General features: G+C 37.7%; 3 protein-coding genes across 5 annotated transcripts in view; 1 reads left to right on the top strand and 2 right to left on the bottom strand.

The window, feature by feature from the left end:
* The first annotated feature begins 1,279 nt into the window (after nucleotides 1-1,279).
* On the top strand, nucleotides 1,280-8,150 carry thoc1 (THO complex 1). 2 transcript variants are annotated; one of them, XM_014980919.2, is made up of 21 exons: nucleotides 1,280-1,485; nucleotides 1,690-1,763; nucleotides 2,087-2,147; nucleotides 2,241-2,310; nucleotides 2,627-2,745; nucleotides 2,876-2,924; nucleotides 3,015-3,110; nucleotides 3,282-3,364; nucleotides 3,469-3,539; nucleotides 3,653-3,761; nucleotides 4,175-4,309; nucleotides 4,423-4,523; nucleotides 4,637-4,703; nucleotides 5,202-5,252; nucleotides 5,356-5,426; nucleotides 5,582-5,677; nucleotides 6,217-6,282; nucleotides 6,622-6,705; nucleotides 6,810-6,957; nucleotides 7,055-7,139; nucleotides 7,755-8,150. In XM_014980919.2, the coding sequence occupies exons 1-21, from the start codon at nucleotides 1,438-1,440 to the stop codon at nucleotides 8,030-8,032; spliced, it is 1,962 nt and encodes a 653-aa protein (XP_014836405.2). In that variant the 5' UTR covers nucleotides 1,280-1,437; the 3' UTR covers nucleotides 8,033-8,150. The 2 variants fall into 2 exon arrangements, with proteins under 2 accessions (XP_014836405.2, XP_014836403.2); XM_014980917.2 differs by having other exon boundaries at nucleotides 1,282-1,485; nucleotides 3,466-3,539.
* Nucleotides 8,151-8,187: 37 nt separating this feature from the next.
* On the bottom strand, nucleotides 8,188-15,229 carry usp14 (ubiquitin specific peptidase 14 (tRNA-guanine transglycosylase)). The gene is made up of 16 exons (XM_014980916.2): nucleotides 15,060-15,229; nucleotides 14,068-14,213; nucleotides 13,641-13,673; nucleotides 13,071-13,175; nucleotides 12,881-12,984; nucleotides 12,685-12,743; nucleotides 12,463-12,593; nucleotides 12,279-12,359; nucleotides 12,050-12,132; nucleotides 11,777-11,891; nucleotides 10,754-10,819; nucleotides 10,566-10,658; nucleotides 10,341-10,469; nucleotides 10,171-10,231; nucleotides 9,957-10,064; nucleotides 8,188-9,051 (listed from the first exon to the last, which is right to left on the bottom strand). The coding sequence occupies exons 1-16, from the start codon at nucleotides 15,073-15,075 to the stop codon at nucleotides 8,906-8,908; spliced, it is 1,476 nt and encodes a 491-aa protein (XP_014836402.2). The 5' UTR covers nucleotides 15,076-15,229; the 3' UTR covers nucleotides 8,188-8,905.
* A 1,060-nt stretch (nucleotides 15,230-16,289) lies between these two features.
* Nucleotides 16,290-25,344, bottom strand: part of rock1 (Rho-associated, coiled-coil containing protein kinase 1) — a 35,280-nt gene continuing 26,225 nt past the window's right edge. Inside the window, exons 23-33 of one of the 2 annotated variants that reach the window (XM_014980913.2) lie at nucleotides 25,103-25,268; nucleotides 24,906-24,999; nucleotides 24,082-24,170; nucleotides 23,807-23,998; nucleotides 23,549-23,714; nucleotides 20,570-20,640; nucleotides 20,391-20,479; nucleotides 20,161-20,239; nucleotides 19,798-20,059; nucleotides 18,608-18,815; nucleotides 16,290-18,362 (exon numbers count right to left, since the gene is read on the bottom strand). In XM_014980913.2, the coding sequence (XP_014836399.2) occupies nucleotides 18,311-18,362; nucleotides 18,608-18,815; nucleotides 19,798-20,059; nucleotides 20,161-20,239; nucleotides 20,391-20,479; nucleotides 20,570-20,640; nucleotides 23,549-23,714; nucleotides 23,807-23,998; nucleotides 24,082-24,170; nucleotides 24,906-24,999; nucleotides 25,103-25,268 (1,468 nt within the window). In that variant the 3' untranslated portion in view covers nucleotides 16,290-18,310. The remainder of the gene's footprint in view (nucleotides 18,363-18,607; nucleotides 18,816-19,797; nucleotides 20,060-20,160; nucleotides 20,240-20,390; nucleotides 20,480-20,569; nucleotides 20,641-23,548; nucleotides 23,715-23,806; nucleotides 23,999-24,081; nucleotides 24,171-24,905; nucleotides 25,000-25,102; nucleotides 25,269-25,344) is intronic. The other variant, XM_014980914.2, reaches the window with a different exon arrangement.

The following is a 25,344-nucleotide window of genomic DNA, read 5'->3' as shown; positions in this document are numbered from 1 at the left end:
GCTGCAGCGATGGAAACACTTGTCGAGAAAGGAGCAGAAAGTGAATCATTTGTCGGCTACAAACCAAGAGATTATGAACTTTAACACACGATTTCAGAGCAGCTCTTCGTGTTCTCTGGTTAGTTATGAAACTTCTGTTTAATAATTGCCATCACAGTACAGTCGAGAGATTCTAATATGTACTGTGACATTGTTAAACAGTACACTGAATCATAAAAAAATCAAGTCCTGCAGCACAGACCTGTATGACGTGTGAAGAAATGCTCATAAAGACAAACGTGTACGGAACACACTAACATGGCTCATGTGGTACAGTTTAGAGCCGAGTATTTATTAACATTAAATGAGAAAAGTGACCTTAGTTCTGTTCCTGTTCATAGTTCTAACACTTAAGGAAATCATCCATCTGGATTATTTTAGTGCAATGAAGAAATAATAATAATAATAATAATAATAATAATAATAATAATAATAAAAAAGAATATCGGGAAGGATCACTGGGAAGGATTCACGGGACGGAAAGTGGAGTTGGAAAAAATGTACAGGAACATTATTTAAAACATACAAAAAAATATTAGGTGTGAAGCTCAAACAGTTTCATGAACTGCCTTGACCGAAACTGTAGGCAATATTGCCACCATGTGGTCAATGTTGGAATTAAATTTGCTTTCCTTCGTCTCTCTGTGAAGGCCATGACAGTTATTCTAAATAATATTAATAGTAACATTGAACCAATAGATTTTTTTAACTAACTAAAAAGGACGCATTTCTCTATTGAATAAAGATATTTGAAGCAACATTCACGAAGGCAAGATGATTACATTCTTCAGTTATACCTAGACATTTTTATAACAGATTGCCAAGTCACAAAAAAAAGAAAAAAAAAAAAAGAAAACATGCGTCATTTTAGAGAGACAAAATGAATTAGTGCGTAATTTTAACGTGCAAAGTAGCTATAACATATTCGTTAGAGGGAAACATGTAAAATAAAACAGCAGCAACACCACATACTTTTGGCGATTACAGATTATGAGCTACTTGTGTCACCACAGTTTTTTTTTCTGTAGATTTGTTTGTCAGTTGAAAATAATTTATATCCCATTAGAAGCAGAAGTGCTGAAGTTGTGTTGGTTTATCTTTAAACTGGGAATTTATTATTTAAACATAAACTGGGTTTTTAAGATTCAAAATTACTTTATCGATTTATTATTTTGTCCAACCAGCACAAAAATAAACAAGCAGGGGAGCTACTTACATCTGATGCCAGCCACTCAGTCGCCCCGCACAGTCTTGAGGACAACCATGATTGACAAGACTAAAATTTGACAAAGTTAAAAAATAAAAAAATTTAAAAATAGTGCTGAAACAAATCTTTTCGTGTGAAAAAACAAAACCCGGAACAAATGTTTAGCCACTTCCGCTGGTCACGGCTTAAAGATGTCACCCCCCGTATTCAATTTTGTCGATGTCAAGGAGAAATTTACGGTAAGAAACAGTGCAATGTTGCATTCCTGTCAAAACATAAATTATTTTCACTGAAATAATTTTTTATCGATCTATTTGCAAAGTCTAAGCTTTTGATCTCCGGGTATGTTAGTTTACGATAGCAGTTAGCATTTCATGCTAGGCTAGAGTTAGCTTGTTTCAGATCTGTCTTTACCTTACAATGCTCCTCTCATGTATCTGCAGGCTGCTGCCAGACAGGCTCTCTCGGGTAAAACCTGCAAACATCTAATCACTGTGTTTAGCCAGATCTCCGGAAAGTAAGTTTTCTCTAGCTTAATTTTTAATTTCAAACTAAAGCTGTTACTTGTGAGTGTTTGTACGAGGTTTTCCTTTGACTTACTATCCCACTGTACTTGCTCAAATATTTTAAGTGTTCGGGGTATTGAAGAAAAATATAAAATGTTTAGGTTTTTGAAGCCTTTAGCGGTTTCATTTCTGGGAAACAAAAAAAAATGAAATGACTTATTTCACATACATGTTATGTGTCGTATGCTCCTTGCGTTGGGTAAGATTAATGTTAAAAATGTTGATGTCCACATTTGTTGAATGGAAAAACAAGCCATTATATTTGTCATTTCAGTGAGACAGAAAAGAAGACCACACTCGACCAGGCCCTGCGGGGTGTTCTCGGTGATCAAATTGTAAGAGGCTTGTTTTTCTTTTAATTTAATAACTGAGATTAACAAGATCTCCAAAGTTTTTAATGTGTTTTTTTTTTTCTTTCTGTATTGTAGATTGAGCAGAAGACGAGCTGTGACGACTATCTGTCTCTCATCTACCTGAGTATCGATGCTGTTACTGAGGGTATGAGTTTTTTCCTCTTAAAATTGCTCTACTCTGTTTGAAAATGCTTGTAAAAACACACTTAAAATAAATATTAAAACAGGAACCGGTCATGCACAAAGTGATGGTGAAAAATATATATGTTCGTCTCGCAAAAGCTTTAAGTATCTTTAACTACCCCGAGATATCCTGTTGTGTACATATGCCTAAAAAAAAAATCTTTAATTTATTTATTTATTTTTTTTTGTCACTCATTTCACGAAAGTGAAACGGGAAACCTTGAAGGATTTTCCTAATGCAACTTTAAATTTTCCGTTCTTCTTCTTTGCCAATGCAGGAATCTGCTCTGCCACAATCCCATTTGTCCTGCTGGGAGATGTACTGGACTGCCTTCCCCTTGACCTGTGTGACAAAATATTCTCCTTTGTTGAGAAAAATGTCTCCACCTGGAAATCAGTAATATTTTTTATTTTTTACTTTTTTTTTTTAAACCAAGATCGGTGAAAAAAAAATTGTCCAGCCCAAATTTAAAGTTGTAATGATGGCTTATGTTTTTTTTTTTTTTTTCTTTTTCTTTTTCTTTCAGAGCTCATTCTACACGGCAGGAAAGAACTATCTGCTGAGAATGTGCAACGGTAAAGATCTCACCTAATTCGTAACAATTTCTATAACCAAATAGCATCATGTCAGTTTGTTTGTTTGCTTTTTTTTTTCTGTCTGAGTAGATCTTCTGAGGAGGCTGTCCAAATCCCAGAATACTGTATTCTGTGGGCGAATCCAGCTTTTCCTGGCACGACTCTTCCCTCTATCTGAGAAATCTGGTAAAAAAAAAAAAAAAATATATATATATATATATATATATATATATATATATATATATATATATATATATATATATATGCATGTATTCTGTAATCATTTCACATATTCAGCATTATGATTGCAAAATTTACAAATGTATCTATGACAACCTTGTTTGTGTTTTTAACCAGGTCTGAATCTGCAGAGTCAGTTTAATCTGGACAACATAACAGTGTTCAACAAGAATGAGCAGGAGAGCACTCTTGGCCAGAAGGTGAAGATTTACCACTTGATCTTGATTCAAAACATTTTATGTGTTGCTTTTTCAAAAAAAACAAACAAAAAAAAAACATTTTTCCACCTCCATGTTTACAGCAGACAGATGAAAAGGAAGACACAATGGAGGTGGAGGAAGGTGAAATGGGGGAGGATGATGCACCTGCGCCCTGGTGAGTGGAAGACTTGCTCTGTGAGATTGCTCATTTTCTAATAATTAAAAAAAACAAAAAAAAAAACTTGTCTGGTCAGTTGTAATAAAACCAAATTGCTTTTCGCTTTTCAGTTCTATCCCAATTGATTACAACCTATACAGAAAGTTCTGGACGTTGCAGGACTACTTCAGAAATCCGGTGCAGTGCTACGACAAATTCTCATGGATGACGTTCCTTAAGGTAATGGATCATGAAAGCTGAAACATACTACGAGTTTTATCCACTATTTTACGTAATATAATCAACAAAATATAATTTAAAGTGTAATTTCTGTGTTTTTCTCTTTCATGGTTTATTTATATTTGTTCCTGCACTTTTAGAAATCCAGAATAATGTTTCCATACTGTTCGTATCCGTTTCTGGTGTATTGCTTCCATGCAGCTGCGTTCCTCAGTTCAGCATTTAGTGACATTTATTCCACTTTTCTAATTACTACATTTATTTAATGTAGCATTTGTTGGCATGCCTGACTCTTGAACTGCTGCATAGCATTTTGAGTTGCATTTGATTGTGTGAAGAGTGCTCTAAAAATAAGACCTGACTGAAAATTGACCAACCCACCCCCCTGATTCCTCTGCTGTCATTCTGCTCAGTTTTCAGACGAGACCCTCGCCGTATTCAAGAGCTTCAAGCTGGATGACATGCAGGCCTCTAAAAGGAAGATGGAGGACCTCAGAGCCTCTGACGGCGGACACGTTTATTTTGCCAAATTCCTCACAAGTGAGAAGGTTGGAAACTTTCTGCTTCCAATGCTGCTGGTTTAAAAAGTTGCCCTCTTAAATGTGTTTGTCCTAAAATGTTTTTTGTTTTTTTCTCTTTTTTTCCCCCTTCTTTCTTGCAGCTGATGGACTTGCAGCTCAGCGACAGCAACTTCAGACGGCATATACTGCTGCAGTACCTGATCCTCTTCCAGTACCTTAAGGGACAGGTTAAATTCAAAAGGTGATGCTCGTTTCTGTGTTCACTTTAAAGTATGAATCAGTCAAATTGTGGGTGTCAAACAGGAGCCATGCTGGAATATTTATTGTTTTACTTCTTTCTCTGTCCTGCTGCAGCTCCAGCTGCGTTCTGAACGACGACCAGAGTGCGTGGATTGAGGAGACGACGAAGCTAGTTTATCAGGTTAGTTTCATTTAATTATGTATTATGTCTTTTTCAGTTGCACACTTTGATATCTTCCTGGTATGTCTCTGACTCGAAATGAATGAAATCTCATGTGTTCAGACTTTGTCCTGAAGTTTGGTCTAAGTTTTAGACTGCATGAAGTTCAGTGCAGTGAATACATGCAGCAGATATTGATTTTAAAGATATTGCTTTTAAAGTTAAGTTTATCTTTTCATAATTTGGCATAAGGTCTCGAATGTACCAAAAACTCTGATTTTTGAAAAAATGTGAAATATTTGAAAAGATCTTTTCTCATGGAGAATGTTTGAACTAGTGACCACTATCATCAAGTTTTGTGCCTCTTCGGTCATCTCTGACTGATTTGACTTTGATCACTGTAAACTTTTAAACAGAAACATGTTTTAAACTGAAGTTGTTGTTGTTGGGTTTTTTTAAGTTAGTACTACTGTAGCCATAGCAAGAACAGACTGGTTAACGTGTGTTCTGCTCTTCCAGCTGTTGAGAGAAACGCCTCCTGAAGGAGAAAAATTCGCCACCATGGTGGAGGTAAGCCCCACTTTAGGAATACGGACTTATTTAAATGTAACCCTTAATGTTTCATTTTGTACTTCAAGTCGGACCAGAATTTTTAAAACGTCTTCTTTGGCAGCACATTCTCAACACGGAGGAAAACTGGAACTCCTGGAAGAACGAGGGCTGTCCGAGCTTCGTGAAGGAAAGGTATAGAGAGAAATGTCGCCGCGTGTCCCCGGCCCATATTGGCTTTATTCCGTTTCCATGCAACGATTGGTCTGTGGCAACAAATGGGGTGGGTGTGTGAACTTTTGCTAGGATGTCAAAATGAAAAGTGTCCTGGTTGTTTTCGTCTCGAACAGAACATCTGATGACAAACCTAAAAGGCCCACCAGGAAAAGACAAGCTCCAGAGGACTTCCTTGGAAAAGGGCCAGAGCCCAAGATTTTCATGGGAAAGTACGTCACTAAGGACTTGATTTATTTATTTATTTACTTACTGTATTCATACACTCTCAAAGTCTTAGATTTAAAAAAAACATTATTGGTAGTGACCTTTTTACAGCTGAGCATTGGTAATAATTGTATTCATGTCTTCATAATTGTTTATATTCACTCAGCTTTCTGAAAGCAGTTGATCAGAACTCTGTGAGGTCACACCTCCACCGTATTTCTGCTGCACTTGCAGATCATTTTGCGGTGCATTCAAGTGCAATCGGACACCTAACATTTAAATTTCCTTCTGAGACTAAAAAAGTATTTCTGAACCAAATTGAATTAATGGAGATATTTGTTTACATCACTGTGATTATATCCATTTTTTAAATGTATATAATTATGTTCTGTAATTAATTCATCAATATTAAAGCATTAGACTTCAGATGCATCTCTAAACCATCCGACAGCTTTCAAGTTGTGTGTTTGTAGAGCTGGAAAGCTTATTATTTAGCAATTTACGGCAGGATGTTAAACTTTCTTTTATTCCACCGTTTCGTTAGTGATGAGTTGACTCGACTGTGGAACTTGAACCAGGACAACATGGAGGCCTGCAAGTCTGAAAGCAGGTAAGGAATTCAGAGAACTAAGCAAAAATATTTACTTTATTTTATCTTTTTTCATATGATACGTCTTTAGTTCCTTGCAAAAGTTTTTTATATCCATGAACCAACAACCACAAACTTCAGTGTTGCGTAACTGCAAGACTGAATGTTTGCAAGCCATTTGTGAAAGAAACGGAAAATCCAATTTGGGCCACGTAGGGATACAGCAGACCTGAGGAAGAAGATGCTTTTGCTACCACATCTAATTCCAACACAAAATACTTTGCAGTTCTTGGTTGTCACATGAAGATGTTCTGAACATATGAATACTGTGGGTGACTGCATTCAGTATTTGTATTTCAGAGAGTTTATGCCGTCACTGGACGAGTTCTTTGCAGAAGCCATTGAGCAGGCCGATCCAGTCAACATGGTGGAGGAGGAATATAAGTAAGTCGGCACTGTGACGTATTTCACTGGGAACACAAGTCGGTTATTATAAAATCCAGCTGCTAAATTCCTGGGGGTTTATTTTCTTGCTCAAATTCTTTCAGGGTTGTGCGTAACCCAAACTACGGGTGGCGGGCTTTGAGGCTCCTGTCCAGGAGGAGTCCACACTTCTTTCAGCCAACGAACCAGAAGTTCAAAAGCCTGGCAGACTACCTAGACACCATGGTCTGCAAACTGGCCAAAGAGCTGCCGGTGGGGGATTTTACGTTTTCAAAACCTCAATTAAACTTTAAAAAGGAAAGAAATCAGACCAGTTTTTTTTTTTTTTTTTTTTTTTCTAAAAATGCAGAAGGATATCCCTTCAGAAGAAATCAAGACAGGAGAGGAGGATGATGACGATAATGGAGACAATCTTCTTAAAGACAGCAATGACAGTGAGTTTGGCCAACAGTTCTACATAGTCTTTTCAGTATCTTCAGTTAATCTATTATTCTTTTCTAGGTTTTTCCAAGTCAGAATATCGAAATGTGTTGTTTCTCAGCATAAAAAAACAAATTCTTTGATGGAGTATTAATACCAACCTAAGCAAAAGTTGTTTTTTTTCATTTTGGGAATGAAGTTCATGTTTTTATCATGTGAAGAAAAACTATTTATTACCAGAGTAAAGTTGTATATTAGGACAGTTTTGTCAGAATTTCTCCACAAGAAAATAAATGGAGGAATGTTGAGCATCTTGTGAAGTTTTCACAATCTGAAACAATTGTGCAAAAGATGGTCTTATTTTTGTCAAAGAGCCACTGACTCATCTGTTCATGTCGGATCTTGACTATTGAAGCTTTGCTCTCATTAAAAATAACTATCCTCTGGTAATCGTATGACTTTATTCTTATAATTAAAAAAAAATAATTATTTCCTCCCACAGTGCAAAAGCAAAACTGTTCAGTTAGTCTGAATTTTCCTTTGATATAACTGTATTTGTGTGCATGGATGTTTATCTTTTGCACCAGTGTTTCATTTTTCATTTTTATTTTTTTCCGTTTCTCTTCAAGGTCCGAGCATCCAGAGTAAAACTGTAACAAACCATCAGATGGACGACATTGCAGCCAAACTGGGGTCCCAGTGGAAGACGCTGGCGTCTCATCTGGAGATGAAGGCAGCAGAGATGCGGGAAATCGAGACGGACAGTGAAGATGTGGACGTTCAGGCCAAGCTCCTGCTGGTGGCCTGGCAGGAGCGAGAGGGATCCCAAGCAACAGTGGAGAACCTGGCAACGGCTCTCAGCGCAGCAGGGTTCTCCCAGCTTGCAGAACGCCTCAGTGAGGCTTGAAACATTTCTTAATTTGTACCTGCGTTACATTGGAGCAGTGAATTTTGTATGTACCAAAGGTCTGAACCTTTTTTTTTTTTCCCCCACTGTAAAAATCTAATAAACTTTTTTTTTCCAAGACGTTTGCTTTCTCATGGTCACAAAACAGGGTAGCATTTTGGTTCAACGGTTTATTTTCACCACCAATCAATTAATAACTTATTACAGAGAGTGGATGTCTTTTTGGATTTTACATACATTGTCTTAAGTCAGTGTCACCAAAGCCAACTGAGAAAAACCATGGTTCAAACTCCTCCACAAGGTTCACCACAAGGCCAACCTGTCCCAAACCACTTCCCTGAAAACAGCATTAATGAATATTTGGCAGACAGAGCCTCATCTGTCAATACATTTTTGAGAACAATCGCAGGAGATGATGCGAGCCAAGCACTTAAGACCTGAGACTGAACCCAAAGGCCCAAGAGGTGAACAAGAGTTCTGTTATGCATCCGACAACTCAATCCAGAATGTCAAGGACAACAGCTTGGTGGTTAAATGAATAAGAAATAGTTTTGCTCTTATGATCACCTTCTGAAAGGCTTTAAAAATATACATTGTGTATAAAACATTTAATGAAATTGTAGAGCCAGACTTTAAAATCTAAAGGATCCAGTCCAGAGATTGCCTTTCATCAGATCTCCGTATTCAAAGCACACTATGGATGAATATTTAACAAAATTTTGTTTTACAAGCATAAGTGTTGGTTACAAAACAAAAACAAAACAAAAAAAAAAAAAATCAAATCTTTAAAGACACCAGTTTTATTGCACATATATGCAGACAGTGCTCGGAAATGGCAATCTGTATATGTGGATGTAAGAAACCTCCCTCCAGCTACTGCTCCTCTTCAAGTATTTCCAGCCGACGCGGCCCGTACAGTAGAACGTAAGCTATATGCCAGTCTCCGCCTCCAGACAGCCGCAGGATGTCTTCCGGTGAGACCACACTCACCTTGTCGTCGTCAAACTTGACCCACTCGTCTGTCAAAAGACACGCGCGCACGCACACACACACGCACACACACAAAAAGAAAACAGATTCTTAAGCTAGTTGTCGAAAGCCAACACGTGGTTGTTTGTGAATCTTTAAGTTTCAACCTGCTGATGTTATGACAAGAGTGTCAAGGGCATTGTGGATAAAGGAGAAAAGATTTATTGGCCATGGACTAAATATAAATTCATGTTCACATATTTACAAGAAAAAATGTTATATTCTCTGTTGTTGAAAAATTGGGATATTTGTTTGCCGTAGTTGGAGGCAAAATTCTGTAATATTAAAACTAGGATTGTAAAGTCAGAAGAAAAAAAAAACATTTGAGATTCATAAGTCAGATTTTTACAACAGAAGGTGACCATTTTCCAACAGTTTAAGTGGAAGGTCTGTTCTCATCCATCCTCGTGAGTTTTATGTATGACTACAACCATAGTGATTAGCATAATTAGTAGGATTGGATATGGACTTAAACTTTTAGAACAATTATTTTTGTCAGTTATCAAAATGACGACAAAAATATCTCCAAGACACAGACAAATCCTTGCATTCAGTCAAAAAGAAAATAAAGCCTACTTTGCTGCAGCAATTACATTGTGTGATGCAACTTTGCTGCCGTGTACAGTATATAATATTTCGTATTAAATCATATTGAAAAGTAGACCTTGTATATAGTCATGTAAAGAAAACTGTAAAAGAGCCAAATAATCCCAAATTTACCGAGGTTTTGAACATCTTCAATGAGAGTTTAGAGTCACTGGATGTGATTCTTATTAATTTGGTTTTCATGATGATTAACCAAATCATCAGAAGACAGCACAAAAACGCAATGTAAAGACAGCTGTACTACAGCCGTGGGTGGGTGGCTCTGGTTATCACCAACAGATGTGGTTACCTTCTTTCCTCTTGACCCATCCCACATAGTGGCCAGATGAGCTGGAGCGACCTTGGTGAGTCAGTACAGCCTGCAGGTCGTAGTAGCCGCTGTTGTTGGAACCAAGGTCTACAGAAAGGTAAAAGAAAATAAGCATAATTCCTTATGCAAAAAAAAAAAAAAAACATTAAAAGTTAAATGTATAGGGGGATGATACGAGATCGTCTCAACATACCGTCTGGGAAAGAGAAGGGCTCATATTTTACTTCCTTTGATGCATCTGGCTTCTTCAACACCTAATGGAAATCGGGAATATACACATATGTTAGCATTTATGCTGAAAAGAAGTTCATTTCTTAAACAATAGCATCCACAAGAGACATCCACATTGATTTTTTTTGTCACCTTTTGCTGTTGTTTCTCCAGCTTCTTGTCCTCCATTTCTTTAAACTTTGACCTAATTGGCAACATTTTCTCCTGGAGCTCCGGGGTGAGGAGCTCGTACACGTCCAACATGAGGGGGAACTTGACATCCTTCGCAATTCAAAACAATTATTTACAGATAATTAGGTTTAACTAAGACCTCACTGCAAGATCTGTTGCAAATGAAGAGTAACAATGACAACAAACCTTTAGAACTTTTGCATTCACAGACTCCTTCTCCTTGTAGAAAAATCGGACCATTTGAACAGTTAAGTAGGCAGGGAGACGGCTAAGTTTTGACTAGAGAGAGGACAAATGAAAGGCAGCTGTAAGAGAAATGTCCCATCTCAGTCGGATGACTTCAAACGAAGAGGGCAGCGGGAGATCATACTTACAGATTTGATATACAAAGCATTTCTGTCCAAGGTTGGAGACATTTTTGTGATTTCTTCCTGCAGTCTCTGGGAGTGGAGAGAGAAACAGGATCAGCTCTTCATCACTATGACTACGTCCTCTGCAGGTCCACAGCCTGATCAACTTAATGCTGCATCACATTGATGCAGTAATTAATGCAATAATCCAATGTTGAGTGCATACTTTGTGTAGTACAGGGGCTAGAGCTGCTAACAGTTATTTTAGTAATCCAATAATCTTATTAATTTTTATGACGTTTAACTGATTTGTTTGGATTAAAAAAAAGGAACATATATAATGTTAGACATACATTAAAATATGCAAACAATTCGATTAATTTCTTTAATAAGAAAATTTACATTATATTGCATAAAATGCAGTAACTGCATTTCTTTAGTGTGTACTTGATCATTTGTATCAAAAGATGCATCTGCAGATAAAATAAAAAAATAAAAAATTCTTCAAACATCAACATGTGAAAAGCTCAGCCCTTTCTGCTCCACTTAACAGAATCACAGCGTGCGGCTAATCTGTACACTATTTTTTAGATTAACCAGTTAGCAATTGGATGGCAAAAAAGTGCTTAATGCGAGATACTTTTTTACATTTGAACCAGGTGAATCTAAAGCTGCTACTGGAGTCCTGATTGGAACATATTTACAAAGCTTTATTAGATCTTAAATGCGAAATGTATACATTTTTTTTGCACGGTAATTACTGCTCGGTTCCATTTACATATTGTACTCCATTTAACAACTAATCAATTACTAAAGTAGTTGACAGTTGCAGCCCAAACAAGTGATTGGGCTGCAACAAGTGGCACATACTTTTCAATCAGTGAACATTTCAGTTTTATTAATGACTGTGATCTTCAGAGAATCTGAGCTTTGATGATAAACATTAAAAATTAGTCTTAGTACTTTTCTAATTGAACCCTGGCATGTCTTCTTTGTCTGAAAAACATCCCCAATGGATTTTAAGGAGTGAAACTAAATGGTACGTACCAGTCGCAGTCCTGTCGCAAGGTATTTGACTTCTTGGTTAATAAAGCAGCTGAGCTGGAGCTGGCTTTCTTTGCCCTTGATCGGCTCTTCTTCCTCAGATTCTGTGCATTTCATGCTGAACTAAAGAGTTAAGTCAATCTCTGGTACATTCTTTATTTCTATGTTTCACTTCAATCGAAAAACTACAATCGGAAAGTAAACAATATACTCTCGAGACCAGAATTTATCAGGTTAAAGACTGAAAATGTAGTTTCAGACAAGCTGAAAGGATACGAAGTTTCAAATTCTACACCGAAATACTGGTCAATAAAGTTCTTCTTTGCAGACGCAGAGGCAGCTCCACCTGCTGACTCCGTCTAAGCAGGGAAAGCAAACAGACACACTTTCAATGTGCATAGCAGAGTCTATAAAACACAATTGAAGCATGCGTGAAGAAATCAAATCATAAGATTAATATCATTAATTGCTTGGCCTCCATTTCACTAAAGTGAGAAAGTTTTACCTCCATGGGAGTCACCGGCTCAAGTGGTTCCAACTTCTGCTGAAGTACCCTCATCATCTGGAGCCAGCACTCATTGGCATCCTAGAAAAATAAAATAATAATAATAATAATAATAAAAAAATGCAAACAGATGCAATCTTGGGCAACTGTATGCAACAATGACACGAACTGAACAGATTCTGACCTGCTGCAAGTACTGTCCTTGGTCTCCTTTCTCAGCAAACTGTGGAAAGGCCATGTGGAGAAACTGCAGCAGGATTATGGGAGGAAGGCTGGACGAGGTCTTGTCCATAGTCTCATATAAATCACGCAGGGCTGAAGTTAAAAAAATAAAAATAAAAATAAAAAGTTTGCAGAAGTCCAAGAAATTGAAATGGAGCGTTTAGCAAAGAAAATTTCTACAAACCTGCTGTGATGTATTGTGCTGGAGCATTTGCTCCTGTAGATCGCAGGGCGCCTGAATACCTATAAAAAGTAAAAGAGAATATTGACACTTAAGCAAAAAATTAACTAACTAATTAACTTGAAACTATATTATTCAACACTATACAGTAAGCGCTTGGAAATCTTAATTCTGCGATGTCTCCGTCTAAATTAAGTACCTCTTCAGAGCCGTTTTGAGCTCTGGCACCGAGCGTAGACACTGCACTGTGGCATTCATGTAGCAGGTGTTACCCAAGTTTGTCAGCCCACAAGGAAGCTCCATCTGAACAGAACATCACCAACACTGGAATCAGTTTTTGGGTAGTTTTTCTGTTTGTAAGGAACTATTAATTTGTGAAATGCGCTGACCGCTGACGCCAGCTGCTCCTCAGTCATGTCCTCTACAAACATGGGCCGAACCGCCGGCTCCTCAGGCAGGGCTTCTGCAGAGCCCATCATCAGCAGAGTCATTCCCTTGGAAAACACAGATACACATGCTGGTTCAGTGAGTGGGCATTTATCATAGTGTTTATTAATGTGAAAATGTTCTTATGATATAAAATGCAATCTATTGTGATGATAAATTGCAATTAAAGACTTCCAAAGCCCCTAATTGGTGTGAATCCAGGATTTTAAAAATTTCAGATGTGTTTTTATGAAGAACTTTGGATTTTTTTTTCAAAGCTGCCACCATGGACAAGAACAACCTGATTTTTTATATCTTATTATCAGTAATACAATTTTGACTACAATAACAATACAACAAACAATTGTTGAGGCTTCTGGAAACAACTTTGTGTAGCTCTCATAACATATGCGTTTTAGTGAAACACAATGTTGAGATGCACTGCTTTTTTATCTTGTTTTTGGTGTATTTGTGTAAAAAAAAAAAAAAAAAAAAAACATACATCTATGTGGATAGATAAGATAAATACTCACATTTTTCAGTTTAATGTTTCCCCATTCGTCATCCTAGAATTGAGAAATAACATTAATTAACCGAAATACAAAAGACACATTTGATCAAAGCTTCAGGAAGCTCCAAATGTTATAACGAGTTCATAAATACTGACACATCTGTTTTTGCCATTTTAAAGCAAACACACACTGATCATGATTGTGATCATTAAAGCTGCGACAGCAGATAATCTTAACATGTGAGGTGATCCTGTTCTCGCTGTATTTTTTTTAAAGAAATCTGTAAACTAAATAAATAAAATAACAGTAATAATGAAAACTGTTTCGTATGCTTTTTAAAGCAATCTAGAATCAGTGGATGTAGTTTTGAATAAACGTCTTGAAAATCATCCATCAGAAGAAACCTTGTCCCTAAAGCTTAACCTGTAGCACTGTGTTTTCTCATTACCTTCAGGGTGCCTCCCTTCACCATGACCTTCTGTCTGTCAGGCTGAACTCCTGTCAGGGCGAAGAGTTGAGCCTTGAAAACCATGGGTGGCTCCTCGGTGTTGAGCTCTACTGCATCAAACTTCTCTTTGCCCCATTTCACATTGACTGAAAGCGGATAATAAAAAAAAATACATCGTACGTGTGAGTTACGTGTTAGTAGTGGGGACATCTTAGCTCAACTAGAATGGGTTCTGTATGTATGACAAAGCATCTTGTGCTTCAAGGAATCAGGCAGCTAACAGGGCAGTCCTTCTGAGTTGGTTTCATCCACAAAAGGGGAAGCTAACCATAATATTGCTGTCCACTACAGCAATTTTTTTGTGATAAATCACTTGGCTGACTTTTGTAATATTACCGGTTTAGAAATAGTAAAATCATGCCCAGTAATAAACAGTTCATGGTAAACAAGCAGCTGCATTACAGTTCGCCATAAATGGGCTAACTTTACTGAAAATGCTACCGCAGTTGGTGTTTTAAAGAAACATGTCCGGTCTATGAAGGCAATAATGTGAAACAAATAAAACTTCAACTTGCTAAAACGTTTTAAACGTGTTTTACTTCTTGGTGTTTGTAGTTAACCAGGTAAACACGTCAACTTTAGTGTTGCCAAACTAGACTAGCTTGTTTGGTTTTCTTGAAAGTGCTAGTTAGCATAGCCGGCAAAGCAAAACACATTGTAAAGTAGAACATAGAAAGTCCTAAAACACAATATAGCCAAACAAATGTGTACATATATTTCTTTCGCAACATTGTTTCCAGGAATAACTGTTACAGCTTGCTGAAAATATAGACGGTCTTTCTAGAACTGCTAGCATGCTAACTGCATATCATGCTACACGGCTAAGCTAACGTATTTACGATGCTTCACTAAAACACGTGCAAGGATTCGCGCTTTCGTTATAGCTTTAATGGTAACAACAACAAATACGACGCGTTTGTTTTACATCATACCTGTAAACACCGGCATGGTTGGCAGTCTTTGTTTTCCTGGAGTATCTGATATTGTTTTTCCCGTGTCAGTCTACTGGGGCGCGAATGAAGAGTTGGCTAGTTCTCAGTCTGAACTTCATTCAAACAGGATGACGCTGCAACAACACGCTGGGAACTTATCGATGCGCTCGACAACACGTTAGCAATCCTGCTGGATACTTCTGCGCTTGTCTGAGCTCATTCATGTATTGAGCAAAAATTCATTTGGTGAAGACCCAATTGCAAAAACAGAAAACTTAATACTGTGACCGATCAGTAAATTAGGACATAATTGAAAAGTAAAAATAATTTCAGCTATGAAATTCAGATAGTGAATTAACATTATAGGGTGTCGTTAATAAAAGCCCTAAATTTAATTAATCAAAATATGTCAGACACTACTGAAAATTGTCAAGACACCAGCAGCTTCTACAAGGAAGGCAAGCCACAAACTGTGGTAATGACGCTTACTAAACAGCATGTCATTTGAAAGTTAAGATGCACAAAGCAACAAGCATAACCACACTTTTGAGAAGATTGTGAAGCAAAGGTCCTTTGCTGGTAAAACCCTAAATGTAAAACCCAATGAATAAATACTAGTACACACACTTATACACATTTTACTGGCCTGGTTTCCCCTATGAAGAATCTCTAGAGGTGCCGCTACTCTAAAGAAGCGTTTCCATAATTACCTTTAGTAGCTCATTTATAGCATTGCTGATTTGCTTAGTTTAGAAAATGGACTGGATTTGTTTTTTTCTTGATAATGTGAATCAAAAATGTTTCTATATAAATAAAGAATTGAAAACCTAATTACCTTTCATGTGAAAAAGGTTAATGACCACGAGTCATGTCAACAGCCTTCCCCATGACCTAAAACGTCTAGATTTAGCAAACTTTGGTGAGTTTTACGCAACACTGAAATAGGTATCTTAAGAAAATTAGATCATTAAAGTTAACATACATACTTGGCATGTATAATTGTGTACGGAATATTTATTCTGACAGAACAGATTTGGCTTTACTCATCCACTTGAGAACTGCTCACACCAATTTTCAATTATTAAATCAAAAAACTTACAGGTACAGATAACGGTAAAGCAAAAGACCAAGGGACAAAACTTCCCATTCAGGGACTCAACAAGTGTTGCGATTGTTTCAAACATCCCTTCAAATACTCAGATATAAATTGATAAATAAAGTAAACAAACATGATAAAGATATGTTTATTGACATATCCATCAGTGCGGGGTCCATTGCAAATTACCCATGCAAATTATCCAACACAAGAGATCATATTTCCAGTGCTTTTTTTTTTTTTTTTTACTGAAAAGAAAATAAAAATCTTACAAAGGAAAGACTGTGAAGGTATTCCATAATCCTTTTGTCTTTCTTTATGTACACTCTATAGTGGGATTTGCAATAACTGAACTTAACACAGGCGATACAACTTGTCCTTGTTATTATGTCAATCGTTCACACAGACTAGTTTTGCGTAAACCCTTTGTGAAACTTCTAATATGACATGAACCAAGTTTGGAAGCTTTGTGTCCATAAAGAGGTATTTTAATGTACTTATATATATATTTAATATTCATAACCAGACAAAGAACGTTCTGATAAAAACCAAACCGGCTGCAATTTCTTTTTAAAAAAAGAAGGAAAAAAAAAAAACAATGGAAGAGTTAAGATTTGTCTTATGTTGCAACAAAAATGAAAAAAAAAAACAAACAAAAAAAACAAAAAAAAAAACAAAAACGATATGGCAGTAAAATCAATATCCAAACGTTAAGGCACAAGGTGGGCCAAATGCTACACCTGTTTAGTCTTCTACAAATAATTTACACTCAAGTCAAACAGTGCAGTTTTACATTTGTTAACTTAATGTTTTCCTTTTGAGCCATTTCTCTATCAACCAGTATAAGGCAATACATTACAAAAAGAAAACAATATTACAGAGACAATGTACCAAATAAACAGAAAACAAAATCCGTTAAGTTTTATGACTCCTATATGCCAATACAGTCGAGTTCTCCTTATGGCTTGGAGCAATAAAAATAATTATAATAAAAATAATGCATAGATTTAAATGATGATCTTGCATGCTCTGTTCTCAATACTCAAAACATCTAATACTCATGCCCCCCCCAAAAAAATTGTTGCTCCAAACCTGATAACTGAGTTGCAAAGTGATAAGAAGAAAAAAAAAAAAGGCAAAAAGGCCAACAACAATAGCTAGATGAAGGCATCGTGTCATTTTTTTTAAGTTGGAAACAACTGTTGCATTTAGCTGAAATAACCATCAGGTGGGGAAAGAAATTACTACACAGTTATATCTACTTTCCACCCCTGAGATCCAACGTTTTACTGCAGATCTATAATCCCTGTATAACAGTACCTTAAAATGAAAACACACTTGCAGGTGTCCATACACACTCCCCCCCTTTCCAGTTTCCATTAATATCCGTCATAAAACGTGAAGCAGAGAATGCCAGAGTGAGTGCTTCCATTGCTGTTGTCCGTCCTTAATTCAACACAAGTGCGCCATCTTGTGGTTGCAATGTAAAACTGTGAGTTCGTTGAGTTTGATGACACTTCTTTTAGAGAAAAAGAGGTGGGAAAAGCAGATTGAGTAGATTTGGCCTTTTTAAAGTCCATGATGGCGCGCCGTGTGACGTGAACTGCAGTTTTCCAGCGGCTTTTTTTTTCTGCAATTTTGAGTTTTCAATACATTTTTAATATACTACAGGCTTTTATTTTGTTTTTTTGTTTTTTTTTCCGTTTTTGTTGATGAGAAAAGAGGGAAAGTTTTAGAGTCCAGAAAAAGTCCCAACGGTTCAGATGGTTAGCTGAAAGACAGAAGAAACACCAGTAAAAAAACTATTTATCTTTACATTTGTTAGTATTCAGTCGAACAGATAATGTAACTGTTAATACCCCAAATCTGGCTCATGTTTGACAGAAAAACAATCTAGTATGGACAATTCTAATGAGAGTTGCAAAGTATATAGTTAGTTCACGAATCCCAAACCACCTTAGTGTCAATTAGAAAAAACAACAAATCCCAAGAGTCAAACTGCACAGAAGGAAAACAACCAACAACCAGGAAGTCTTGTTTAAAAAAACAAAACAAAAAAAAGATCCAGGAGCGCAATTAATAAATAAAAAAAAAAGATTTGAAGGTCAGTAGGAAACATCTAAAATACAACATCAACACTCTGAAGAAGTTCCTGTCAACAAGTGCTTGATGTTGTGTCTGCTGCGTGGAGGCTGGACTGCGCTCTGCTACAACACAGGAAACAAACAGCAGGTCATGTGACTGACTTTACCACATCTCAGCCTTCAAGTTGGGGCTGAAAAAGATCAACTTTATGACTACAGCACATCCTCACTTACTACTGCCCCCCCACCCCCCCGCCCTCAAGAAAAATGCTACGTAGAGACTTAAAGTTATTGCAACATTGAAGCTGTAAAATTATGTGCATGATGTGTGATAAGAAGAACAACTTACAACCCAGAACAACAGTTACCTCAGCTTTGCCGTATTGCTTTTAGGGTTTTTGCGGAAGGACTGGTTGGGTCCAGAGCGAGTGGACATGCTACGAGGCGAGACTCTAGAAAACGTTGATGGGGGGGTCTTAGGAATCTTCTTTCCCAGGTGGCCAATCCATTTCTTTTGGTCCTCTTGGGTCACAGCCAGTAACAGCATGTCCCGGGCAGAGGTCACGTCGTAGTTCACTGTTAGAGATAACAGAGAAGGCTGCAGAGATTAACACCCGAATCAGGCACACGGGCTCTCCAAAGTGAAGGCTGAAGCAACGTGTTGTTTAAGAGAAATGACAAGTTATATTTAAAACCGTGATACCACTACAGGTGAAGCTCCATTTGTTTTGTTTTTTTAACTTCAGTGCGACCAAAAGTTGTTCATGTACAAAAACAAAGAATTTATTTGTAATCAAATATTACTCTAAAGTATAAAGTCAGCTACACAACACACGGCTTGTGTCGCTGACTTGCACAAGGCATGGCTGTCACAGCTCTTCTTTTTTTTATTTACCACTTCAATCTCAATTTAGAAATTTAATTCTCAATATTTCTACCCTCAGTGTTTTTTTTCTTTTGTCATTTGGATTTTACTCCTAAAAGCGGGTATGCAACAACAAACAATTCCTCCCCAACTTTTTTTACTCCTAGTGACGCTTTAAGATCAATCAAAACATAAGTCTTCATTTTTTTTGTGAAGCTGGAAAAAAAAAATTGACACTTAAAAAACAAACAAAGTTATTGTCCAGTAAGTATAGAAGAAATAGGGTCACGATTTATAAGATTTTACTATTTAAATTCCTTTCGGGAATCAGTACATTTTTTTTATAAATTTGAATTTGTTTTCCAGACAATGCAGGAACCCTGAACCACTGGTTACAGCAGGTGGTTATTCTTTATATTTGCTTCAGTCTTTGAATGAAAACTTCTAAATACCAATAAATATTATAATGTTATTATAACGTTGATACCCAAATATCTTATACTGTTTCCATGGATATAGCAGGTTGTGTTCCAGTTTTAAATAACGGCGTTTGACATGCAAATATCATCCTGTGGCGAAAGCATTGTGTTTTTTTACTCAGGGTTTCAAACTGCATCAGAATGAAAAGGTCTGGTTACGTTCAGCAAATTCTAGACTGTTTTTGGGCTCGGCGTCCAAAAGGCGAGACTTCACCTTTGCAAGGAGCGATGACGTCCTCCTTTTTGTCGAGGTGGTCCCTGTGGCACTTCACATGGCAGCGGCGGCACTCCAGAGCCGGAGGAGGCTTGAACACGTGCCACAGGGGCTTGGCGCAGGCCTCGCAGTTGGAGGGGAAGTGATATAGTGTGGGGATGAACTCGTGACCCTTGTGCGCAAGACAGTTGGTCTTTTCGCCCTGAGGGACCGGCTCCATGTCCGCCTCCTTCCTGCACTCTCCCTCGTTGGCGTACAGAATCTGAAAAGGCAAAGCACGCAAAAAAAAAAAAATCAAGAGTCTGATGGAAACGTTGCAGGATGAAGCGTGACGGCTGCCATCTTGGTCGCAAGCATCCAAACCTGGAATATCCGAGGAATCTCTTCCGTTTCGGCTCGGTACACGTCTCCTTGAGTGACTGGTCTCACATGAAACAGTTTGCTAGGAAAGGAAAATATATATATATACAGAAATTAGAACAGACAACAGTATAATAAATAACTGAGTAGTTTCAGTTTTGTTTTTTGTTTTTTTGTGTGTGTAGACGGAGTACCATGCAAAACTGAATTAACCGGAACAAAGGAGTACTTACTCTATATCAAGTACCATGGAGGGGTTAGACTGTTCTTTATCTTGCTCATCGTTGTAGAACAGAATCTTCTTACTGCTCACCACAACATACTGCAATTATCCAGAACACGGTAACTGGAACCTTCTCTTAACAGTCAAAAAGTCAGAAGTGGAGTCAGACTTTAAAAAGAGCAAGCGTACCTGTTTCTTCCATCCATATCGCTTGATATTAGCACGATTAGGAATGGACAACCAACCCTCCAGTCTGGATTCTGAAAAGAAATCCACATGCAAGCAATTAGCATCTATGTGGTTCATGAAGCACACAGGGAGAAGGCCATGCAGCAATCAGAAATCAACTGGGGAAAAACAAAACTCCAAGGCCGTACTACAAGGCTGCTGTAAGAAAAAAAAAAAAAATAAAATAAAAATATATATATATATATAAACAAGGTTTTAGGAGAAGGCACTGAACCCAGTGACAGGACTGCAGATATCCCATGCAGGAGGAAATTAAACAGAGTTAACAGCTTTTAGCAGCGAGTTTGTGGAATATTTTATTTAGACAGGGTTCCTACAAGATGACTTATTAGTTCTTTATGTTTATTTTAAATGTAAAATAGAAAAGGCGAGCTTAAAAGGATGTGACCTGCAAAAATTCCAAACTGGAAGGAAGGTCAGACAAAAAATAAGCGGGAACAAGATGGAAAAGATAAGGAAGAAAGGGATGTGGGACACAAGGAAAGAAGGGGAACAAGAAAGCCAGACGAGGAAAGAAGAAAGGAAGGAAGAACGGATGAAAGAAAGGAAGGAACCAAAAAGAAAAAGATGGCAAAACGTAGGAAAGGAATGGAGATAGGAGCAAGGAGAGCAGGACAGAAGAACCATAGGTAGGAGAAGGATAGACAGACAATATGAAAGACATAATGAGGCAATCAAGCAGGGGAAGAAGGAAAGAAAGGAAATGACAAAGGAAAACACTGATGAAAACAGAAAAGACAAGAAGAAAGGGACACAAAAAATATAAATAAGGATGAACATGATGTTGGGAAGAAGGGCAGAAAAAATGTCTTGGGATGGAAAGACGCCAAGTAGCAAAGGACAGAAGAAAAGAAACATTTAGACAATGGGATAGGGAAAAAAAGTCTGGAATTACAAATATTTTTTTCTGTACACCATGTTTCTTTTTTTCAAACTTTTACTGAAATCCCACTCAAAGCTTCTCCAGACTGCATAGGAACCCTGTTTAGAATATGTTAAAATTAACGCTGCAGGCGCAATTTGGTAAGTTGTTTTATTTTTTTGTAAATCACCCAGTCCTTTCACAGAAACAAACAAGTGCAGCGCAGGTTACATTTCTACATTTTCTAGTGTTACAACTACAAAGGAGGACGGTGCATGCGGCTGAAAAACAAAAACCACAGCCATCGTGGGGTCAGTGAACTCAAACGGGCTGGTCTAGAAAACGTAGCGGAGCGAGGGCGGTCTGTGTGCCATCGTGAGCATCACTTCTGGTGAACATGCTGAACAAGACACAACTAGAGTGTAATAAGTCGAAAAACACACTTAAATAAAAGCAGGTCACTAGTGTGACGGGAAAAAAAGTCCCAAATGTGACGCGTGATAAACTTTCCACGTTACCACTCAAAGGTTGCCCTGTGGTTTTACTGGCAGTATCGCTTTTTAGCATCAAAGATTTCCAAAGATAATTTACATCATTGTCTTTTCTCTAAAGTGCAATACTTCCAACAGATACAGCAGCTCAGGCAGAAGAATATTTGGATAAATCAGGAGGAAAAAAAACAAAACAAAACAAAACCAACACACAACAGCTGCAGCACATGACGGGCAACAAGGGTTCATCCACCGAGTTACTCACAGAGGAAAAGGAATAGAAGTTACAGAGATAAGAGCAAGGAGAACCAACTGGACAAAAAGGGAAATAAGAGAAAGTGTTTTAACCACATACAATTGCATACAATTACAACGCTGTGCAAACAGTTTAATGGTCATGAAGAGATTTGGAAAAAATGATTTGAAAATTAATCAGTAACCACAGCAGCTTACTTCCCAATCTTTTTCTGATCAGTGAACGCATCGGTTCTAAGGAAACCAGGTCACAGCAGCTGCTAGTGAGTAGAAAGGACTCAAATTTTTGTTGAATGGAGTAGCAAGGAGATGTAAGAAGCCATTTAAACCATGATCTACTAATAACACCGTGGGAGAGCAGGACTTTCAGAAGATAACAGGAAGGCTGAATGGAATATAGCAAAGTTGCTCTGTTCAAATCTCTGCTCAGTATAGACCATGACTTATTATAGTTTAATATGAGAGAAAAACATTCCTCCAAGTACAAAACCTTGCAGGGATGAGTTAGGCAGCTGCTACACTAATTTTGGTATATCCATCAATCGAATCAGCTGGTATTACTTTTTGTGATGAATGCACAAGAAAGTTCTGAAGTGAACCAGGTGGGGGCGCCAAAATTCATCAAACTGGATGTCAACTACAGCAAATGATAGAGAAGGATCAATATTTGTTTATCTGAACATAAATTATTAAACCAAGCTTGATTTCAAAGTGATGGACACACCAATCCTCCTAATGTTTATGTTAAGTTACATTCTATGCTTAACAAAAAAAAAGTAGGTCAGAGTGAAAAAAAAATGTTATCAGATTGTTTAAGTATTGTTACACCAGAAATCATGGATATGGTAAACATTTTTCCTCCTAAATTGAAAAAAGTCATCTGACTTTAGATGTCATTATAAAAAAAAGAAGCAATTGAATAAAAGGCAGTAAAAAAAATAATTCTGCTCTAATATTTCTCTACAGCTATTAGCAAAATTAATTCAGTTAAACTCAGTACTGGCAGATCAAAACTTTACAGAAACTGAAGATCAGAAATTGGCCTGAAAACACACATCTCCAGCTTAGGTACCTGCTCCAAACAAAAACGTCATCATAGGCAAAAATCGTAAATCTGCTGGACAGTCACTGTTTACAAACAAGATATGTTGGACATATGACCAGGTAATACTCAACTAGAAATGTTATGTAAAAAGTTCAAACTGATAAATGTCAACCGTAGCATAGCAAAAAGATAAGAAGATATTTAAAAAAAATAAAAAAAATAATCTGATTTGTTTTTTATGAGTTGCACCATTGCCATCCACCCACCTGCAGTGTTACTGTCTGTTTCATCCGTCTGCAGGCTGGTGATGCTGGAATTCTCCACACGCTGCTGCAAGTCGCTCAGCTTCTCGCGCAGCTGCTCGATGTCGCTCTCCTTGCTGGCCAGCTGCATCTGCAGCTCGTTGCGATACGTGGATTCCTCTGCGAGTTGCTGGAGACGGCAAGGTCAAGAGTTCTGCATTAAAATCAAATTGCACAAGCAATGCTCCAGCTCTGTTTTAGCTATTTGGGACCATGACCCACCGCCTGCATCTCGTTGACCTCCTTCTGGTACTTGATGGCCATGTGGTTAAACTTCTCTTTCTCCTGATTGAGCTCCTGCTGAAGCTTGCGGTTCTCTTTCTCCTTCTTGCGCAGCTCTGCGGTGCTACCTTTCTTCTTCTGGTCGAGCTTCATGTCTTTACGATTCATGATCTCAGCCAGCTTGTTCACCGCCTAAAAAGACGGGACGCCAATCGTCAGTCGCTCCGCTATTACTCAGAACATTATATCTGCAGACCTCAGAGTCTCATCTGTACCTGAGTCTTGAGCGTGCGTTCGGTTTGGAGCACCTTCTCGTAGGTGGCTTTGACTGAAGCCACGATCTCGTCCTTCTGGGAGAGGTATTCTGGAGGATAAAAAAAAATAAAAAGGGCTCCTCAAAAATTCAAAACTTCTACAAACTAACATTTTTATAGATGCCTGTAGTGAAAAAGTTGGAAGTGGCATTTATCCCATCGTTTATCATTAATCGTAAAACATGTGTTTCAGATTCATTGTCGTGATAAATTTCAGTTATTTATGGTAAATAAACAATCAGACTGGAAATGTTTTTCCATTTTCTCCTCTGTTCCACCAAGAGCGTCAATAAATTGGGAATTGTTTTTCCAAGAACAATATTTGTGTTTGTGACACTATGAATGTCACAGCTATACAGTTACCTAAAAAGATATTCATTTTTTATCATAATCCTCATCAACACAATAGTACCACAAAGCATTGTGATAAGATTCAAAGTTTACATCACCCACTCCTACAATGAAGATTAAAAAAAATAAATAAATCTACCAATAATTTATGACAAATAGTTCTGTAGTTATCATTCTTTAAATATGGAATAAAACAGAAGGATGGGTAGATAGAAAAAGAGGAAAAACTGGACCACTGGATGACAAACTGATAGACAAAGGGACAGATAAAAGGACAGGAAGTCAATTTTTACTCTTTTCCATTTCCTTTTTCCATCTTTAGAGACCTAAAAACTACTTCAGTAAAATTCCATCATTTTCTAGACTGTGAATGCTCCACAGCGTGATGACATCATCGCAAAGCAACAAGGACAGAATTCAGCAGCAGACAGTACCTTCCTCCTGAAGACGAAGCTTCTCACTCAACTCCGTATTGTCTTTGCTGAGGTGCTCCACGTCTTTGGCCAAAGTTTTATTGGATTCCTCAAGCTGCACACAATTTTGAAAACAATCATTTTGACCACTCCGGGTTACTACAGTTAAAGCCACAAGAGCAAAGCTTTTAACGGACGCATTTAATACTAAAGCTCACCTGTGCAATAGTGGCCTCTCGTTCACCGATCTCCTGCTTGTGCCGAGCCGTTGCTTTCTTGTTCTCCTGGGTGAGCTCAAAGTACTGCTCTTCCTGCAGAGCCCGAGCGAGCTGCTCGGACTCGGCCTTGGTCACCGTCAGATCCAGCTGAGCAGACAGCGAGTCTCTGCACCGCAGAAGACGAATAAACAAAAAGCCCTCGGACGCAGATTCTCGAAGCGCCAACAGGAGTCCACCACGTA

Source organism: Poecilia mexicana, unplaced genomic scaffold, assembly GCF_051168715.1.
Source record: "Poecilia mexicana isolate PSO_F unplaced genomic scaffold, ASM5116871v1 scaffold_17, whole genome shotgun sequence".
In the NCBI taxonomy this organism is placed as follows: domain Eukaryota; kingdom Metazoa; phylum Chordata; class Actinopteri; order Cyprinodontiformes; family Poeciliidae; genus Poecilia; species Poecilia mexicana.
Note: the sequence above shows the minus strand (reverse complement) of the source record. Positions and strands in the feature narration are given on the sequence as shown.

Bases quoted from the DNA above. Each gene is read 5' to 3' on its own strand.
- thoc1 (XM_014980917.2), top strand. From the start codon at position 1,438: ATGTCACCCCCCGTATTCAATTTTGTCGATGTCAAGGAGAAATTTACG. The intron at 2,148-2,240 runs GTAAGAGGCTTG...TCTGTATTGTAG, and splicing joins GTGTTCTCGGTGATCAAATT to ATTGAGCAGAAGACGAGCTG. The intron at 4,310-4,422 runs GTTGGAAACTTT...TCTTTCTTGCAG, and splicing joins AATTCCTCACAAGTGAGAAG to CTGATGGACTTGCAGCTCAG.
- usp14 (XM_014980916.2), bottom strand. The intron at 12,594-12,684 runs GTTTGTAGAAAT...TTTTAACTTCAG, and splicing joins AGCACAATACATCACAGCAG to CCCTGCGTGATTTATATGAG. The intron at 10,820-11,776 runs GTACGTACCATT...CTCCACTCCCAG, and splicing joins TTGCGACAGGACTGCGACTG to AGACTGCAGGAAGAAATCAC.